At 34.4% G+C, this 15941-nt stretch overlaps 1 protein-coding gene across 8 annotated transcripts in view; it reads left to right on the top strand.

The window, feature by feature from the left end:
• The window catches only part of KANSL1L (KAT8 regulatory NSL complex subunit 1-like), a 125903-nt gene that overhangs the window by 57988 nt on the left and 51974 nt on the right, over positions 1–15941 (top strand). For all 8 annotated transcript variants that reach the window (XM_010861098.1, XM_010861101.1, XM_010861095.1 and 5 more), the window contains 2 exons: positions 996–1193; positions 2841–2962. In XM_010861098.1, the coding sequence (XP_010859400.1) occupies positions 996–1193; positions 2841–2962 (320 nt within the window). The remainder of the gene's footprint in view (positions 1–995; positions 1194–2840; positions 2963–15941) is intronic.

The following is a 15941-nucleotide window of genomic DNA, read 5'->3' as shown; positions in this document are numbered from 1 at the left end:
ATTATTAATCCATCTACTCTGCAAGCAAAGAGAACTTGATTAGTTTAGAGAGTACTTTTTCTCAATAGTACAGTCCAATCCATGGTTCCTGGCTGGCCACAACAGTGTTGGGGTTCTTTAGAATGCTCTGAAAGGAGTTAATATAAAGTTAGCTTATTGTTTGGATGTTTGTAAGTTTCATATTTTAATTTATGAAATTTGTTGTTGTTCAGTCACTCAGTCTTGTCCGACTCTGCGACCCCATGGACTGCAGCACTCCAGGTTTCCTGTCTTCACTATCTCCTGGAGTTTGCTCAAACTCATGTCCATTGAGTCGGTAATGCCATCCACCATCTCATCCTCTGTTGCCACCTTCTCCTCCTGCCCTCAATCTTTCCCAGCATCAGGGTCTTTTCCAATGAATTGGCTCTTTGCATCAGGTGGCCAAAGTATTGGAACTTCAGCATCATTCCTTCCAACTTTTTCTTTATTCTGAATGTATCATGCTTTTAATGCTAATAACTAAAACCAATAAGAAAGGCAATTGCTTGTATATAATTTATGACAGTACTTTACAAGGCTAATCCATCAAACATATACATGTTATTTTAGTTTAGATCAGTGACTTTTTTTACAGAGTTAAACTAGTACTTCTGTCCAAGTTTGATGCATGAAAACAGGGCACTCAAAGCTGGTGCACTGGGACAGCCCTGAGGGATGGGATGGGGAGGCAGGTGTGGGTGGGTTCAGGATGGGGGACACATGTACACCCATGGCTGATTCATGTCAATGTATGGCAAAACCACTACAATATTGTAAAGTAATTAGCCTCCAGTTAAAATAAATAAATAAATTTAAAAAATGTTAACACTTCAAAAAAAAAAGAGTACTTCCAACTGTCTATTTTCTGATTTCTAGGGAATAATAAAAAGCATGGTTCACATGCATTGTAACATTTAAGTTCTTCCAGCAATCAATTTGTTTTCATTGCAACTCTTTAATTGCTGTTTGTCTAGGGGATAGTGATCCTAGAAGAATGTCGACTTCCAAAAGACATATTGAAAAAGCAAGTACAATTTGCAGACCATCCAGCTTCCTTAAACACTTCTGGGACTCCCCAGATTCCTCAAGAGAGTCAAGATCCTTTACCAGAACAAGATTTCGAAATGTCACCAAGTAGCCCTACACTACTTCTTCGCAATATAGAAAAACAGGTAATGTGAGGTATGAGTGGACTTTGAGTGGATTTTGTAAACTGTTCTACTTAAATACGTTTCTTAAGAATATCAATTTCTTAAGATATTGATTATTGAAGTTGGTCATTTGACATTAAGTACAATTAAAATATTTAGTATATCTAGTCTAATAGTGATATAATTAAAGTTATTTAAATATAATATGTCAAGCATTGGCACATAGCAATAGGGTGATCAACTCATTATACTAGGGTTGGAAAATCTTGTTTTCTAACAAAATTGCTCATCATTAAACTTTTTTCATGGGGAAAGAACTGGGATACCACTTAATAGATCTGAGTGGGGTATTTGATTGACTTACTGATAGACGATTTTAGTGAAAGATAACATTGGAATATGGATTATTTCATTAAAAAGTGATTGTGGAAATAGTCTTAATAGATCTTTGATAAATTATTTTGATTCCAAAACTTTTTCTGGTATTTAAATCCTCTTATGAATAACTCATAAATATTCAAAATAAAAAATTTTGTCTTGGGAGATGGATATATACCAACATAATTAGCAGTGGTTTTCTCTGTGAAATATTATTACAGGTTATTTTTCTTTTCATTTTTGAAACCTCTTCATACTTTCCCTTTTTTCTGTAATGAACTATAGTAGATTACATGTGTAATGAAAAAGGTGTCACTCTTTTGTAGAAATGTACTGTTTCCATTGATATGGCTTATGCATATTATAATTGTTATATGTGATTGTTTTGAGAATAATTAATATTTATTATATATTACAAATACATTACATGTAAATTTGGGATAAGAATGAATGAAAATTTGGGGTATCTGAAAAAACTGGTATATTCAAATTAGGAAAAAATTTGAGAAGGAAGCCTAAGCTTGAATTCTAGCTCTATTTATTTTCCTTTTAAATTTATTTTTAATTTGAGGATAATTGCTTTATAATATTGTGTTGATTTCTGTCATACAACATGAATCAGCCATAAGTGTGTGTGTGTGTATGTGTGTATATATATATATCTCCCCTTTCTCTTGAACCTCTTTCCCACCCGTCCCATCCCGTCCCTTGTAGGTTGTCACAGAGCACCAGGTTGTCCTAGCTCCACATCATACCAATTTTATAATCCTTGATTGAGCTGCTTAATCTATCTTTTCTTCAGCTTCCTCATCTGTAATTGATTTTAATAATAGTAGTATCAGTAGTTTTTAATATTATCTACTTTGCAGGTTAGTCGTAAAGATAGCAATATTCTATGTTTAGTGCTTAATATAGTGCCTGGCATATAGTTGGCACTTAATAAATTATAGCTATGAGTTTGTTTTTATTAATTTGGCTACCTCAAAGGAGATATTTTATAGATGGTATCAGCTGAATTTTTAGAATTTTTAGTGTTTTAGAAGATAGGATGAGTAGACAAAGGAACTGAGCAAAAACGGATATGGAAAAAGAGGAGCACTTAAAAATGTAGATTTATTTATAATAAATGGAAAAATTAGTAATGGTATAAATTGTCTTTATAGAGTAAAATATGTACTAAAACAAACATTTACTTGTTTCATGAGAGGTTAAACTTTAATAGGCACTAAAGGTCTGAGATTTAACCATATTTCTTGTAGCAACAGTAAAAGGTTTACTATTTTCTTGCAGAGTGCACAGTTGACTGAAATCATCAACAGTTTGATTGCTCCTCTCAACTTGTCCCCTACATCATCACCCCTCTCTTCTAAATCGTGTAGCCATAAATGTCTGGCTAACGGCATTTCCAGGAGGTAGGTGTCAGTGAGTTAGTTTTACTTCTCAGTTTGGCTTTGCTTATTTTATTTTGTTTTGATCTTTTAAGTACTGTAACTTCTTTTTTTTTCTTAAGCATTATTAGAGTACAATCAATAAACCATGGATGCATTTTTAGATAACATCAAACTTTTATAACTAAGGGAACTGTAAACCTGAGAATGAGGCAGAAAGCTTTCCGGGAAGTTTTGTAATGTTTCTTAAATAGAAAAACAGTGATATGATGTGCTTCAGTAGTACTGCCATATTTAATATGCCTTCCATTTTGTACATTTTATAGTCTTCAGCTCCATACTGCCGTTGCAATTCATTTTAGTAAAAGATCCTATATATAGTTTGGGCATGGAAGGCTGATTGGTAGATACCATCCATAAAATTGAGCTTAAGTTTTACTCATTTTGTAAATGAGTCATTCTGTAGCTCAGCTTTTGTAAGATAAATTTTTTACTAAATGTAGTTAATAGAGTAATTCCTACAATCCTTAGCAATTTATTATGTCATGTTAGCAAAAAATATAGATACTATGAATCCTCTTTTGGGAACAGCATTTGTTTCCTTTATTTTGCTTACTTTTCTCTTTTAAGCTTTCATTTTAAAGATAAATTACAATTAAAAAGCTACTAGAATATTATTTTGTGCATCTCATTTTTTTCAAATAAAATTGTAATGTGGGCTTCTTTGCCTTAAGTACCATAAAGAATTAAGTGTAATTTAGTACTGGAAATATTTGTATTAATAATTATATATGGTTTATTATTAAATTAAAAATAACAAGAAAGGAAAATTTATACCACAATGAAAATTATGCTAAGTAGCTATCAGATTCTTAATGAGACTAGTGGATGTAAACTAAGTCTTAAAAATGCTGTTATTTTTATTTCTAATTTGTTGTTTTGAAAGTAATTTTTAATACTTTTACAGTTTTGTTTGTGCAGGCTCATTTTTACATTATTCTATTATGGAAACAGTAATTCTGTTGGTTTTACTTTTATTTTTGTTGACTTTATATTCAATCCTGGTATCACTGATGATTCTCCTGAAAGTAAAGATTCTAATATGTTCTAATAGATAATTATAATATCTTCATTTATGAGGACGTTTCCTCATTAAAAAAGTCATAATTATAAGTTGAGCCACTAAGCACCATCAAATTGTGATTTGGGGCTAAGTCAATTTTAGATTATATTTTGTTTACCTAAGTAGGCCTTATGTTATTATACTCACGTGGGTGTGGTATGTATGTGTATGTGTGTACTAATTTTCATCTTAATGTACTTGCATATATTTTTGATCATTTATTCACAAAGTATTTATTGCTTAACTGTTGCTGTATGCCCTATAGTTAAAGTCCTAGGAACACAATGATTAAGAAGACAAAATCTTCACTTGTAAATAGCTTAAACAGTTTAGTAGGTTAAACATGTAATTGTTTAAAATACCATATAATAATAGTGGAATTGTGTGGAGTTGTTTGAATATTTGGTTTTAATAGCTGTCATAGTTGAAAAACGTACCTCATAAAAATATACAAATCCAAATGAAAGAAATGTAACATTGGCTGTGTTTACCAAATCATGATACTTTTTCAGTCCTATCTTTATATAGTCAAAGGTCCTTATTGAAATCAGTTAGTAATTGCCATCTTTCTTGATGTTAAGTAGTTGTTCCTACAAACTAATTTGAAAGATTATTTCTGAAAGTTTGTAACAGGTTGAAAACCTAAAATTATTTGATAGATTTAAGAGCAGATAAAATTTTACTCTCTAGCATTTTGAAGTGTGCTGATATATATGTTTTAATTAATTTTATTTTCACTAATGTGTTTATTTTTGACAACAATGAAGACTTTTTTCCAAATATTTTATACATGAATTTTTTGCACTTATTTTCACATTTCCTATCAAAATGTTATATTCCCTTGAAGGAAAGATTGTAATAGTTATTTTCTAACATTTGCTAGAAAATGTAACACAGCTCCCTTTCATCAACTCAGAGAAGATGAGAGAATTTAGAATGTTGAGTTTTTTAAATGCCTAATTTATCTTTAATAAGTCTTGTTACCAGATAACAGTAAACTGCTATATGAAACAAATGATTTGGGGAATACTCCAGATCTCATAAAATTTTTTGTAAAAATTCTATTTATGATAGTATATACTATAATATATTAACCAGGAACATAGAAACTAGAATATATTACAGATAAGAAAATAATAACACCGAAAGAAAATTTTGAGGATATGTTGTCATTGTGTTAGATACCAAAGAGAGGTACTAAAAAATATCTCTTGGTTTTATCAGTTGAGACTTTAGCAAGAATATGTAGTGTGGCATGACAGAAATAAGAGTTGATTATGAATGGAATGGGAGGTGAAATAGAGAGGAGTCCAGACTGTATTTTCAAGGGTGCTGACTGTAAAGGCTGAAATAAAATGAATACACAAAGTCAAGGAAGGTGTTTTTGTTTTTAAGATGGAAGAAATGTAAGCATCTTTATTAAAATAAAGAGAAGAGAAAGAGCCGCAGATGGGAAATGTACAGGTACATACCACAAAGTTATGGAGGAACCTTATGGCAGGAGAAAGTAATGTAAAATAATTTAACAGATTATTTTACATTGCTCATATTTAAGAGTATTATCAAAGCTTTTAAAAATTAATCAAATATATAATTTCACATTATAGTAATAAATGGAAAAGTTTTAATAAGAGATATTGATATTGAAGCAATGTAAAATTTATTTTTTGTGGAGCTTCTGACTCTGGGAGTAAAATGTCAAATGAAAGTGAAAGTCGCATGTTCGACTCTTTACAACCCCAAGGAATTCTCCAGGCCAGAATACTGGAGTGAGTAGCCTTTCCCTTCACCAGGGGATCTTCCCAATCCAGGGATCGAACCCAGGTCTCCCGCATTGCAGGCGATTCTTTACCAGCTAAGCCACAAGGGAAGCCCATGTCAAGTGAGGCCTAGTTTTATTTCTTATATCTTTCTGTTTTTCCAATATTCTTGTTATTTTTTTCCTTTATATGTAGTTTAATAGGAACAAAACATCTTTTAAACTCAGAGATTTTCAAGAGTAAGGGCTTGCCCTGTTTAATGTTATTCAAATCACAAAGTACTTACTATTCACTTTATGTATTAAAGTAAATGTGAAGGTAAGAAAATTCATTTGAGTAAGAATTTAAAAATTCTGGTAAAGTGTACATACCATAAAATTTACCATTTAATCATTTTTAAGTTTTAGGAGCATTAAGTAATTCACATTTTTGTCAATAGTCTCCATCATCCATCTCCAGAACTTTTTCATCTTCCTAAACTAAAACTCTATCTATTAAATAATACCTCCACATTCTTCCTTCTTCCTGGTTCTTAGCAACCGCCATTCTATTTTATATCTCTATGAGGCTGACTATGCTAGGTATTTTATATAAATGTAGTTTTTGTCCTTTTGTGATTGCCTTGCTTCACTTTGCATAATGTTGTCAAGGTTCATCCATATTGTAGCATATGTCATCATTCTCTGTTTAAGGGAATAAAATTCTACTTTATGTATGAACATTGTTTTAAACTTTAAATCAGTTTATTGACATAGTAACACAACACACTTGCCTCTCTGACACCCCCATGCCCCTCACCCAGCATATTGATAGATGTCTTCCGCTTCCTCCTCCCTGAAACAGGCTATTCAGTGAAACAGGGTAGGCCACTTCTACGTCCCCAGTGTCACGCCTAAGCTCTGTGGAGCAAGGTCTCAGGCACTGCTCAGAACCTGTTAGGGAGAGAGCGGGCAGTTAGGCCTGTACTCAGCCAGGCAGTCATCCAGTCTCTAAGAACAGATTCCCCTACAACACTCAGGCTCTGAGTTGCTATTTTGTTTACCCATTGATCTTTGGATGAATATTTGGGTTGCTTCCACCTTTTGGCTAGTGTGAATAAATGCTTCTGTGAACAGGGGTATACAAATATCTGTTGAGGTCCCAGCGTTTTATTATTTGCATATGTACCCAGAAGGGGAATTGGTGGATTGAATAACAGGTTTATTTTTCAATTGTTTACATTGTAAATGAGAAATTATTGAATGCTGTTAACAACATTTCTAAACCACAAGTTAAAAAAATAAGCAAGAGCCCAGAAAAGTAAATAAGGCACAGCAGTCTACTTTGTCTGAGACCAAATTTTGACAAAATATCAAGTTGAGGATTTGGTAGCTTTGTGTGGAAAGAGAGAAAGCTAGATCCAGAAAAATCGAGTGAAGTTTTAATAGCTTGGGTTAGAGGATGATAAATCAGAGCCCATGGCCTTGCCTATATATATATATGTATATATATTGTTTTGTATACATATATATATTGTAAATATATATTTTTTATATGTAAATATATGTATATATATTATTTTTCATATTCTTTGTTGCATATCAGAAGCACAACATTGAGCATAGCACCAAGGAAAATAGCAAACCTGCTTTGAAATAATGTGAACATTATAGGGATTTGACATGGATTTTCAGTCCAAATTTCCATCTGTGAGTCATCAAGGAATCCCTAGTTTAAAATGATTTTAGAATGGATGACACTACAAAATAGGTGCAAAGTCAAATGCAGATTCTCTCTAGGGGAAGGTACCTTCTTTCTTCAGTCAGTTCAGTTCAGTCACTCAGTCGTGTCCCAATTCTTTGTGACCTCATGGACTGCAGCAAGCAAGGCCTCCCTGTCCATCACCAACTCCTGGAGTTTACTCAAACTCATGTCCATTGAGTCGGTGATGCCATCCAATCATCTCATCCTCTGTCATCTCCTTCTCCCGCCTTCAGTGTTTCCCAGCATCAGGGTCATTTCCAGTGAGTCAGTTCTTCACATCAGGTGGCCAAAGTATTGGAATTTCAGCTTCAGGATCAGTCTTTCCAGTGAATATTCAGGACTGATTTCCTTTAGGATGGACTGGTTGGATCTCCTTGCAGTCCAAGGGATTCTCAACAGTCTTCAACACTACAGCTCAAAAGCATCAATTCTTCAGTGCTCAGCTTTCTTTATAGTCCACCTCTCACATCCATACATAACTACAGGAAAAACCATAGCTTTGACTAGACGGTCCTTTGTTGGCAAAGTAATATCTCTGCTTTTTAATATGCTGTCTACATTGGTCATCGGAGAAAGCAATGGCACCCCAGTCCAGTACTCTGCCTGGAAAATCCCATGGATGGAGGAGCCTGGTAGGCTGCAGTCCATGGAGTCGCCAAGAGTTGGACATGACTGAGTGACTTCATTTTCACTTTTCACTTTCATGCATTGGAGAAGGAAATGGCAACCCACTCCAGTGTTCTTGCCTGGAGAATCCCAGGGACGGGAGAGCCTGGTGGGCTGCCGTCTATGGGGTCGCACAGAGTCGGACGCGACTGAAGCGATGCACCAGCAGCAGCAGCTACATTGGTCATAACTTTCCTTCAAAGGAGCAAGAATCTTTTAATTTCATGGCTGTAGTCACCATCTGCAGTGATTTTGGAGCCCCCCAAAATAAAGTCTGTCACTGTTTCCCCATCTATTTGCCATGAAGTGATGAGACCAGATGCCATGATATTAGTTTTCCGAATGTTGAGCTTTAAGCCAACTTTTTCACTCATCTCTTTCATTTTCATCAAGAGGCTCTTTAGTTCTTCTTCACTTTCTGCCATAAGGGTGGTGTCATCTGCATATCTGAGGTTATTGATATTTCTCCCTGCAATCTTGATTCCAGCTTGTGCTTCATCCAGCCCAGCGTTTCTCATGATGTACTCTGCATAGAAGTTAAATAAGCAGGGTGACAATATACAGCCTTGATGTACTCCTTTTTCTATTTGGAACCAGTCTGTAGTTCCATGTCCAGTTCTAACTGTTGTTTCCTAACCTGCATACAGATTTCTCAAGAGGCAGGTAAGGTGGTCTGGTATTCCCATCTCTTTCAGAATTTTCCACAGTTTGTTGTGGTTCACACAGTCAAAGGCTTTGGCATAGTCAATAAAACAGAAGTAGATTTTTTCAGGAACTCACTTGCTTTTTTGATGATCCAGGAGATGTTGGCAATTTGATCTCTGGTTTCTCTGCCTTTTCTAAATCCAGCTTAATCATCTGTACCCTCACGGTTCACATACTGTTGAAACCTGGCTTGGAGAATTTTGAGCATTACTTTACTAGCATGTGAGATGAGTGCAATTTTGTGGTAGTTTGAGCATTCTTTGGCATTGCCTTTCTTTGGGATTAGAATGAAAACTGACCTTTCCAGTCCTTTGGCCACTGCTGAGTTTTCCAAATTTGCTGGTGTATTGAGTGCAGCACTTTCACAGCATCATCTTTTAGGATTTGAAATAGCTTAACTGGAATTCCATCTCCACTATCTTTGTTTGTAGTGATGCTTTCTAAGACCCACTTGACTTCACATTCCAGGATGTCTGGCTCTAGGTGAGTGATCCCACCATCATGATTATCAGGATGGTGAAAATTTGTTTATAGTTCTTTTGTGTATTCTTGCCGCCTCTTCTGCTTCTGTTAGGTCCATACCATTTCTGTCCTTTGTTGAGCCCATCTTTGCATGAAATGTTCCCTTGGTATCTCTAATTTTCTTGAAGAGATCTCTAGTCTTTCTCATTCTATTGTTTTCCTCTATTTCTTTTCATTGATCACTAAGGAACACTTTCTTATCTCTGCTTGGTATTCTTTGGAGCTCTGCATTCAAATGGGTATATCTTTCCTTTTTTCCTTTGCCTTTTGCTTCTCTTCTACTCACAGCTATTTGTAAGGCCTCCTCAGACAACCACTTTGCCTTTTTGCATTTCTTTTCCTTGGGGATGGTCTTGCTGCCTGTCTCCTGTACAGTGTCACGAACCTCCGTCCATAGTTGTTCAGGCACTCTGTCTATCAGATCTAATCCCTTGAATGTATTTGTCACTTGCACTGTATAATTGTATGGGATTTGATTTAGGTCATACCTGAATAGTCTAGTGGTTGTCCCTACTTACTTCAGTTTAAGTCTGAATTTGGCAATAATGAGTTCATGATCTGAGCCACAGTCAGCTCCTAGTCTTATTTTTGCTGATTGTATAGAACTTCTCCATCTTTGGCTGCAAAGAATATAATCAATCTGATTAGGGCCAGGAGATCCTTAGAAATCATTTTTTGAGGGCAGTGATCAGCACAGTCAAATATAAAATATAGTCAAGCACAAGGACCCAGGACAATAAGGTAAGGAAAATGAGAAAGTAACAGCAAAAACATGCTTTCCTGGTGGCTTAGTGGTAAAGAATCTTCCTGCCGATGCAGGAGACACAGATTCAATCCTTGGTTCGGAAATACCCCATGGCAAAGAAAATGGCAATCTGCTTCAGTATTCTTGCCTGGAGAACCCCGTGGACAGAGGAGCCTGGTGTGCTGCAGTCCACGGCATTGCAAAGAGTTGGCCTCAACTTAGCGCGTGAGCAACAATAGCTGTAAACCTCATAGGCCAGCTATTACCTGGTACATAGGTACCTGGAGTCACTGAGGTACCATCTATTTTTGTCATATCTCTTGGGAAGGTAAAATGTTGCTGAATTGTTTTTGGTCTACCTAATTTGCTTGGGACTCTGTAATTAAACCAAGTACTCTTAAATTGAGGATAAACACACTATTGGGTTTTTTTCTCTTATTATGTTTTATTTTCATATTACACTAGGAAAACATACCTTCTCAAAAGACTGCCTCGGGACATGTAATCTCCTTTCTCCCCCCTAAAAGATTTAAACTTTTGTTTATTCTTAATTATAGTGGCTTTTAATTTAGTGGTTTGTGGGGAACTTGAGATTATGGAAGTACATATATACTTTTTTCATGTACTTTTTGTTTTCAACATTTTGTGACCTTGGGCAAGTCAGTTAATTTCTTTACATTGCATTTCTTTAATTCTAAATTTACTGGGATACAAATATTTTCTAAAGTAGTTTCTAGTGCTAATAGTCTTCAATCAAATGTTTATTTGTAAAGAATTCCATTTATTCAAACAAATGAAAAATAAAAACAGAAAGGTCTCAGTACAGCTTAAAATGTATATCTCTTTGTAACATCATTATTGTTCTTTGCTTTGGATGTTTTATGTTAGCTTATATCTAGAGATTTAGTGAATAAAGAGAAATTACTCAACACATTTTATTACCCTAGCATAATATAAAATTTATTATGGCAAGAAGTACCCAAGACAATAGGAGGAATGATGATCCTCCTCAAGTGTCAAAAACTTTCGAATAAGCCATTTGGTAAGAACTAAGTCAAATTTATTACACATTGCCTTTCTTGGATGATTCTCATCTTAGTTTTTCTTTGATAACTCAGGCTCATCCCTGTGTCCACATCCTCACAGACTATCAATATTAATAATTGTATATCAATGAAAGAATTCACTTAATAGTTAGCAAATACATACCGAGTGATACAGGGTGCCAGGCATTGGATTGGCTTGGGTTGTGATGTTGAACAAAACCAGGTGTGGTCTCTGACCTTATGGTATAGAGTCTAACTGGGTAAAAATGGTATCAGCTGAAGAACCACGCAAATAAATGTGTAATTGAAAATCCTGGGACTTCCCTGGTGGTCTAGTGACAAAGATTCCATGCTCTCCATGCAGGGGGCCCTGGTTCAGTCCCTGGTCAGGCAGCTAGATCCCCCACACCGCAACTAAAAGATTCTGTGTGCCACAACTAAGACCTGGCGCAGGCAAATAAATACATAAATAAACATTTTAAAAGTAAATACTAAAAAAAAAAAATATCCTGGTGGGACTCCCTTGGCAGTCTAGCGGATGGAAGTCCATGCTTCCAAGGCAGAGAGCTCAGATATATCCCTGGTCAGGGAACTAAGATCCCACATGCCACAGACAAAATGTGAAGAAAAATTTTAAATAAAAAAATAAAATTAAAATCCTGGTCAAGTGCTATGAAGAAAACTCATTGCATTGTTAAATAGTTCTGAAATTAGATGGGTCTGAGATCAGTCCCAACTGTAGAACTTGGTAGCATTGTGATTTTAGGCAACTTTCTAAATCACAGTTAAAATGCAAATAGTTTGCTTGCTGGGTTATTGTGAGGATCAAATGAGAGAAGTGTGATATAATTTTACTCTTGTTTTTTACTCGTTTATTATCTACCTTCCTGGATGAGAATGTAAGCTCCGTGACAGTAGGAATTTTTCTGGTCTGTCTTCTTAACTGCTATTTTCTTGACGTCTACATCAGAGTCATAACATGGGCATGAATAAATACTTTTTGAATGAATGAAATGTCTTTTAGGATTTCTTACAGGTAATCAGCATTCCCCCCAAAATATTTTGTACTTATTTGCTTTTTCTCTGTCATAGTCGGATTGATATGTTGTTAATCTCATGCTGCCTCCTGCAGTTCTGCTTCCTCTCATCTAATTTAACTCTGGATTAGAAAGTCAGATAAATAAAGTCAGAATGGTAGAAGTACCTGTCCTCTGATAAGAGATTCTGAAGTAAAAGATAAGGCCTCTCTCTTAATACTAACAGGAGTGAGCTTTCATCCATGGACTCATTGGGATCTTCTTTGGTTATTTAAAAGGCGTTTGCAGTTTCAGCTGTATTCTGTATACTTGGACTTACTAGATAAGTAGACTCGTCAGTGCTTCTAATAAAGCATTCTCATTCTAGCTTTATATCACATCATATCATATATATATATATATATACACACACATATAGTTAGTTAGTTAGGTTTAAGAAACTAAAAAAGTTTGGTTACCTATTCTGTGTTGTTATTTTTAGTGGACCACATAGACCTTAATGTTTGATACAATTTTTTCTAAGTATTTAAGGTAATTTTTATAATACCCTAATGATCTGTTCTTATGTCTAAAGTAAATTCACTTGGTTAATTCAGGGCAGCTGTTTTGCCCACTTTTTATTCATTGATTCCCAACCCCTATCTTTTAGTTAATTGCAGCATCTCCCAGAAGTCCGAATTATTTTCTTAGCTTTATTAATCTTGGCAGCAGGGTTTAAGATGAGTCACCAGGAAAGACTGAAAAGACTGAATCTTCAAACAAATGAAGCATTACATTTTATTATCATAGAGATAGTTATTTGTTTTTAGATCTCATACTCTAAAATGAAGATATAATGTTGTAAGTACATCTTCATTTACCCCATGGGGTATTATCTCTGGGAAAGTGAATTTCTACTTGAAATAATGTCTAGAATTTTTGTTGTTGTTGTTTTGCTTTAATGGGTCCCAGAATATGATATGAAATTAAATTCTAATGAATCATTATCATGCTATTTATTTCCACAAATGATAATTATCTCACAAAATGTAATGATCCTTTCTAATTGGGCATCATAATTGAAAAACTGCAGCTGAACTGATAAACTAATCACATATAAAGTAATTCTCTTACCTTCATAATATTTTCAATAGTCACTTCTCAGTTAATGAGAAAACATTGTTAGCAAATTCTAGGCTGAAGTTTTCAAACATAATTTTGAGTTTCTGTGACATTAAATATTGTATCAGCTAGATGTACAATATCAATAAGGAAATAAAATGTCTCCTGATGTGTTTTTAAAGTAATACCAATAGGATTTATTTTCTTTTGTAAAAACTCTACTTTTCCCTTTTAACCTCTATTAATATAAGTCTTAAACTTAATGTTATAGAAAATGTTTAAATCATGATACAACCACTGGAAGACATGTCATGTAACTATTAAAAAAATGATCTGTATTAAGAAAGATGTGGTCATATAGGAATGTACTTCCTTTAGAATGTTAAGTGGAAAAAATCAGGATACCAAAAGCATTGTGATACCATGGTGTCACAAAGAGTCAGACACGACTTACCAATTGAACAGCAACAGCCTTAGACCCTCATAGGGGTATGATTTTATAGGGGAAGAAAAAGAGACTTAAAGGAAAAAATCAAAAATTTTTCCTAATGCTATATTTGTGTTTAGATGCAAGGATTTTAAAAAATATTTTAGAATTTTTCAGATTTTTTCTCTTTGCAAATTTTCCTTTAAAATGAAAAAAAAAATAGTGAAATATTAGAAAGTCTCAATTTCAAACTATATTCCATATGTCAGAAAAACAACTCACAGATTATACTGAAGAATCTGAGCTATACTCCCAAACTATAGGTTAGTTAGAAATGTTTGATAGATTTTATGTCCCTGATAGCTCAGTTGGTAAAGAATCGGCCTGCAATATGGGATACCTGGGTTTGGTCCTGGAGTTGGGAAGATCCCCTGGAGAAGGGAAAGGCTACCCACTCCAGTATTCTGGCCTAGAGAATTCCATGGATTGTATAGTCCATGGGATTGCAAAGAGTCGGACACGACTGAGCCACTTGCACTTCACGTTCAGAAACAATATAGTTCTCATATAGGCTTCCTAGTCTCCTTGCCTTTATACTCTAAAAAGTCCTCTTGAAATTAAGAGCCAGAGGGTGGGAATGGCAGATGGCTCTACAATATTTGATCTCTTTTCCTCTCAAGCTTTATTATGTAAAACTTGAACATATAGAAAGCATAGAAAAGTAAATCAGCTTATTCCTAGCTTAAATAGTTCTCAATATTTTGCTACTCACTTCGGCTCTACAATATTTGATCTCTTTTCCTCTCAAGCTTTATTATGTAAAACTTGAACATATAGAAAGCATAGAAAAGTAAATCAGCTTATTCCTAGCTTAAATAGTTCTCAATATTTTGCTACTCACTTCGGCTCTACAATATTTGATCTCTTTTCCTCTCAAGCTTTATTATGTAAAACTTGAACATATAGAAAGCATAGAAAAGTAAATCAGCTTATTCCTAGCTTAAATAGTTCTCAATATTTTGCTACTCACTTCGGCTCTACAATATTTGATCTCTTTTCCTCTCAAGCTTTATTATGTAAAACTTGAACATATAGAAAGCATAGAAAAGTAAATCAGCTTATTCCTAGCTTAAATAGTTCTCAATATTTTGCTGTCACTTCAACTATTTCTCTTCCTGATATATTTTTTTCCTATGAACTTAAATAAATTTTATTGATATTTTAACTATAAAGACTTTTATTTATTTCTTTGATAAACTTTTTTTCAACATACCCACCATGTTGTTATCACCTGCTAATTTTTTATTATTCTTTTAATATTTTAGTCATAATTTATCACTATCATAAAATTCTCTATCCATATTCATATTTTGCCAGTTGTCTCAAAGTCATCTTTTTATGGACAATTTATTAGAATCAGGACCCAAACAAAATCTGTATTACATTTGGTAGTTATGTCTCCTAAGTCTCTTATTCTCGAATAGCCACTTTAAAATGTATTATAAGTTCCTAATGCCAAAAAGACTGAAATTATAGATGACATTTTAGTGTTCTTATAAAATTAATATAAGTTCATTGTACAATAACTTAAAAATTCAAGAGCTATCTAGAAGAAAGTGGAAATCACTTGTATTGCTCAGAGTATATTTCCTTCCTATCATTTTATACATAATTTTCGTTGTTGAGCTCTATTGGAAGTTTTATATCTTATTTCAATAGTATATCTGAAGCTTTTTATACTTAAAATATTTCTTTTCCATTTTAATGGTTGTGTAAAGATGTACCTTAATTTTTCAGAGTTAGGTAAATAACTTAATTTTTTTAAATCAGTTCAGTCACTCAGTTGCGTCTGACTCTTTGCAACCCCATGGGCTGCAGCACGCCAGGCTTCCCTGTCCATCACCAACTCCTGGAGTTTCCTCAAACTTAGGTCCATAGAGTCGGTGATGCCATCCAACCATATCATCTGCTGTCATCACCTTCTCCTCCCACCTTCAATCTTTCCCAGCATCAGGGTCTTTTCCAGTGAGTCAGTTCTTCGCATCAGGTGGCCAGAGTATTGGTGTTTCAGCTTCAGCATCAGTCCTTCCAGTGACTATTCAGGACTGATTTCCTTTAGGATGGATTG

This window comes from Bison bison, unplaced genomic scaffold, assembly GCF_000754665.1.
Source record: "Bison bison bison isolate TAMUID 2011002044 unplaced genomic scaffold, Bison_UMD1.0 scf7180017864471, whole genome shotgun sequence".
NCBI lineage: Eukaryota > Metazoa > Chordata > Mammalia > Artiodactyla > Bovidae > Bison > Bison bison.
Note: the sequence above shows the minus strand (reverse complement) of the source record. Positions and strands in the feature narration are given on the sequence as shown.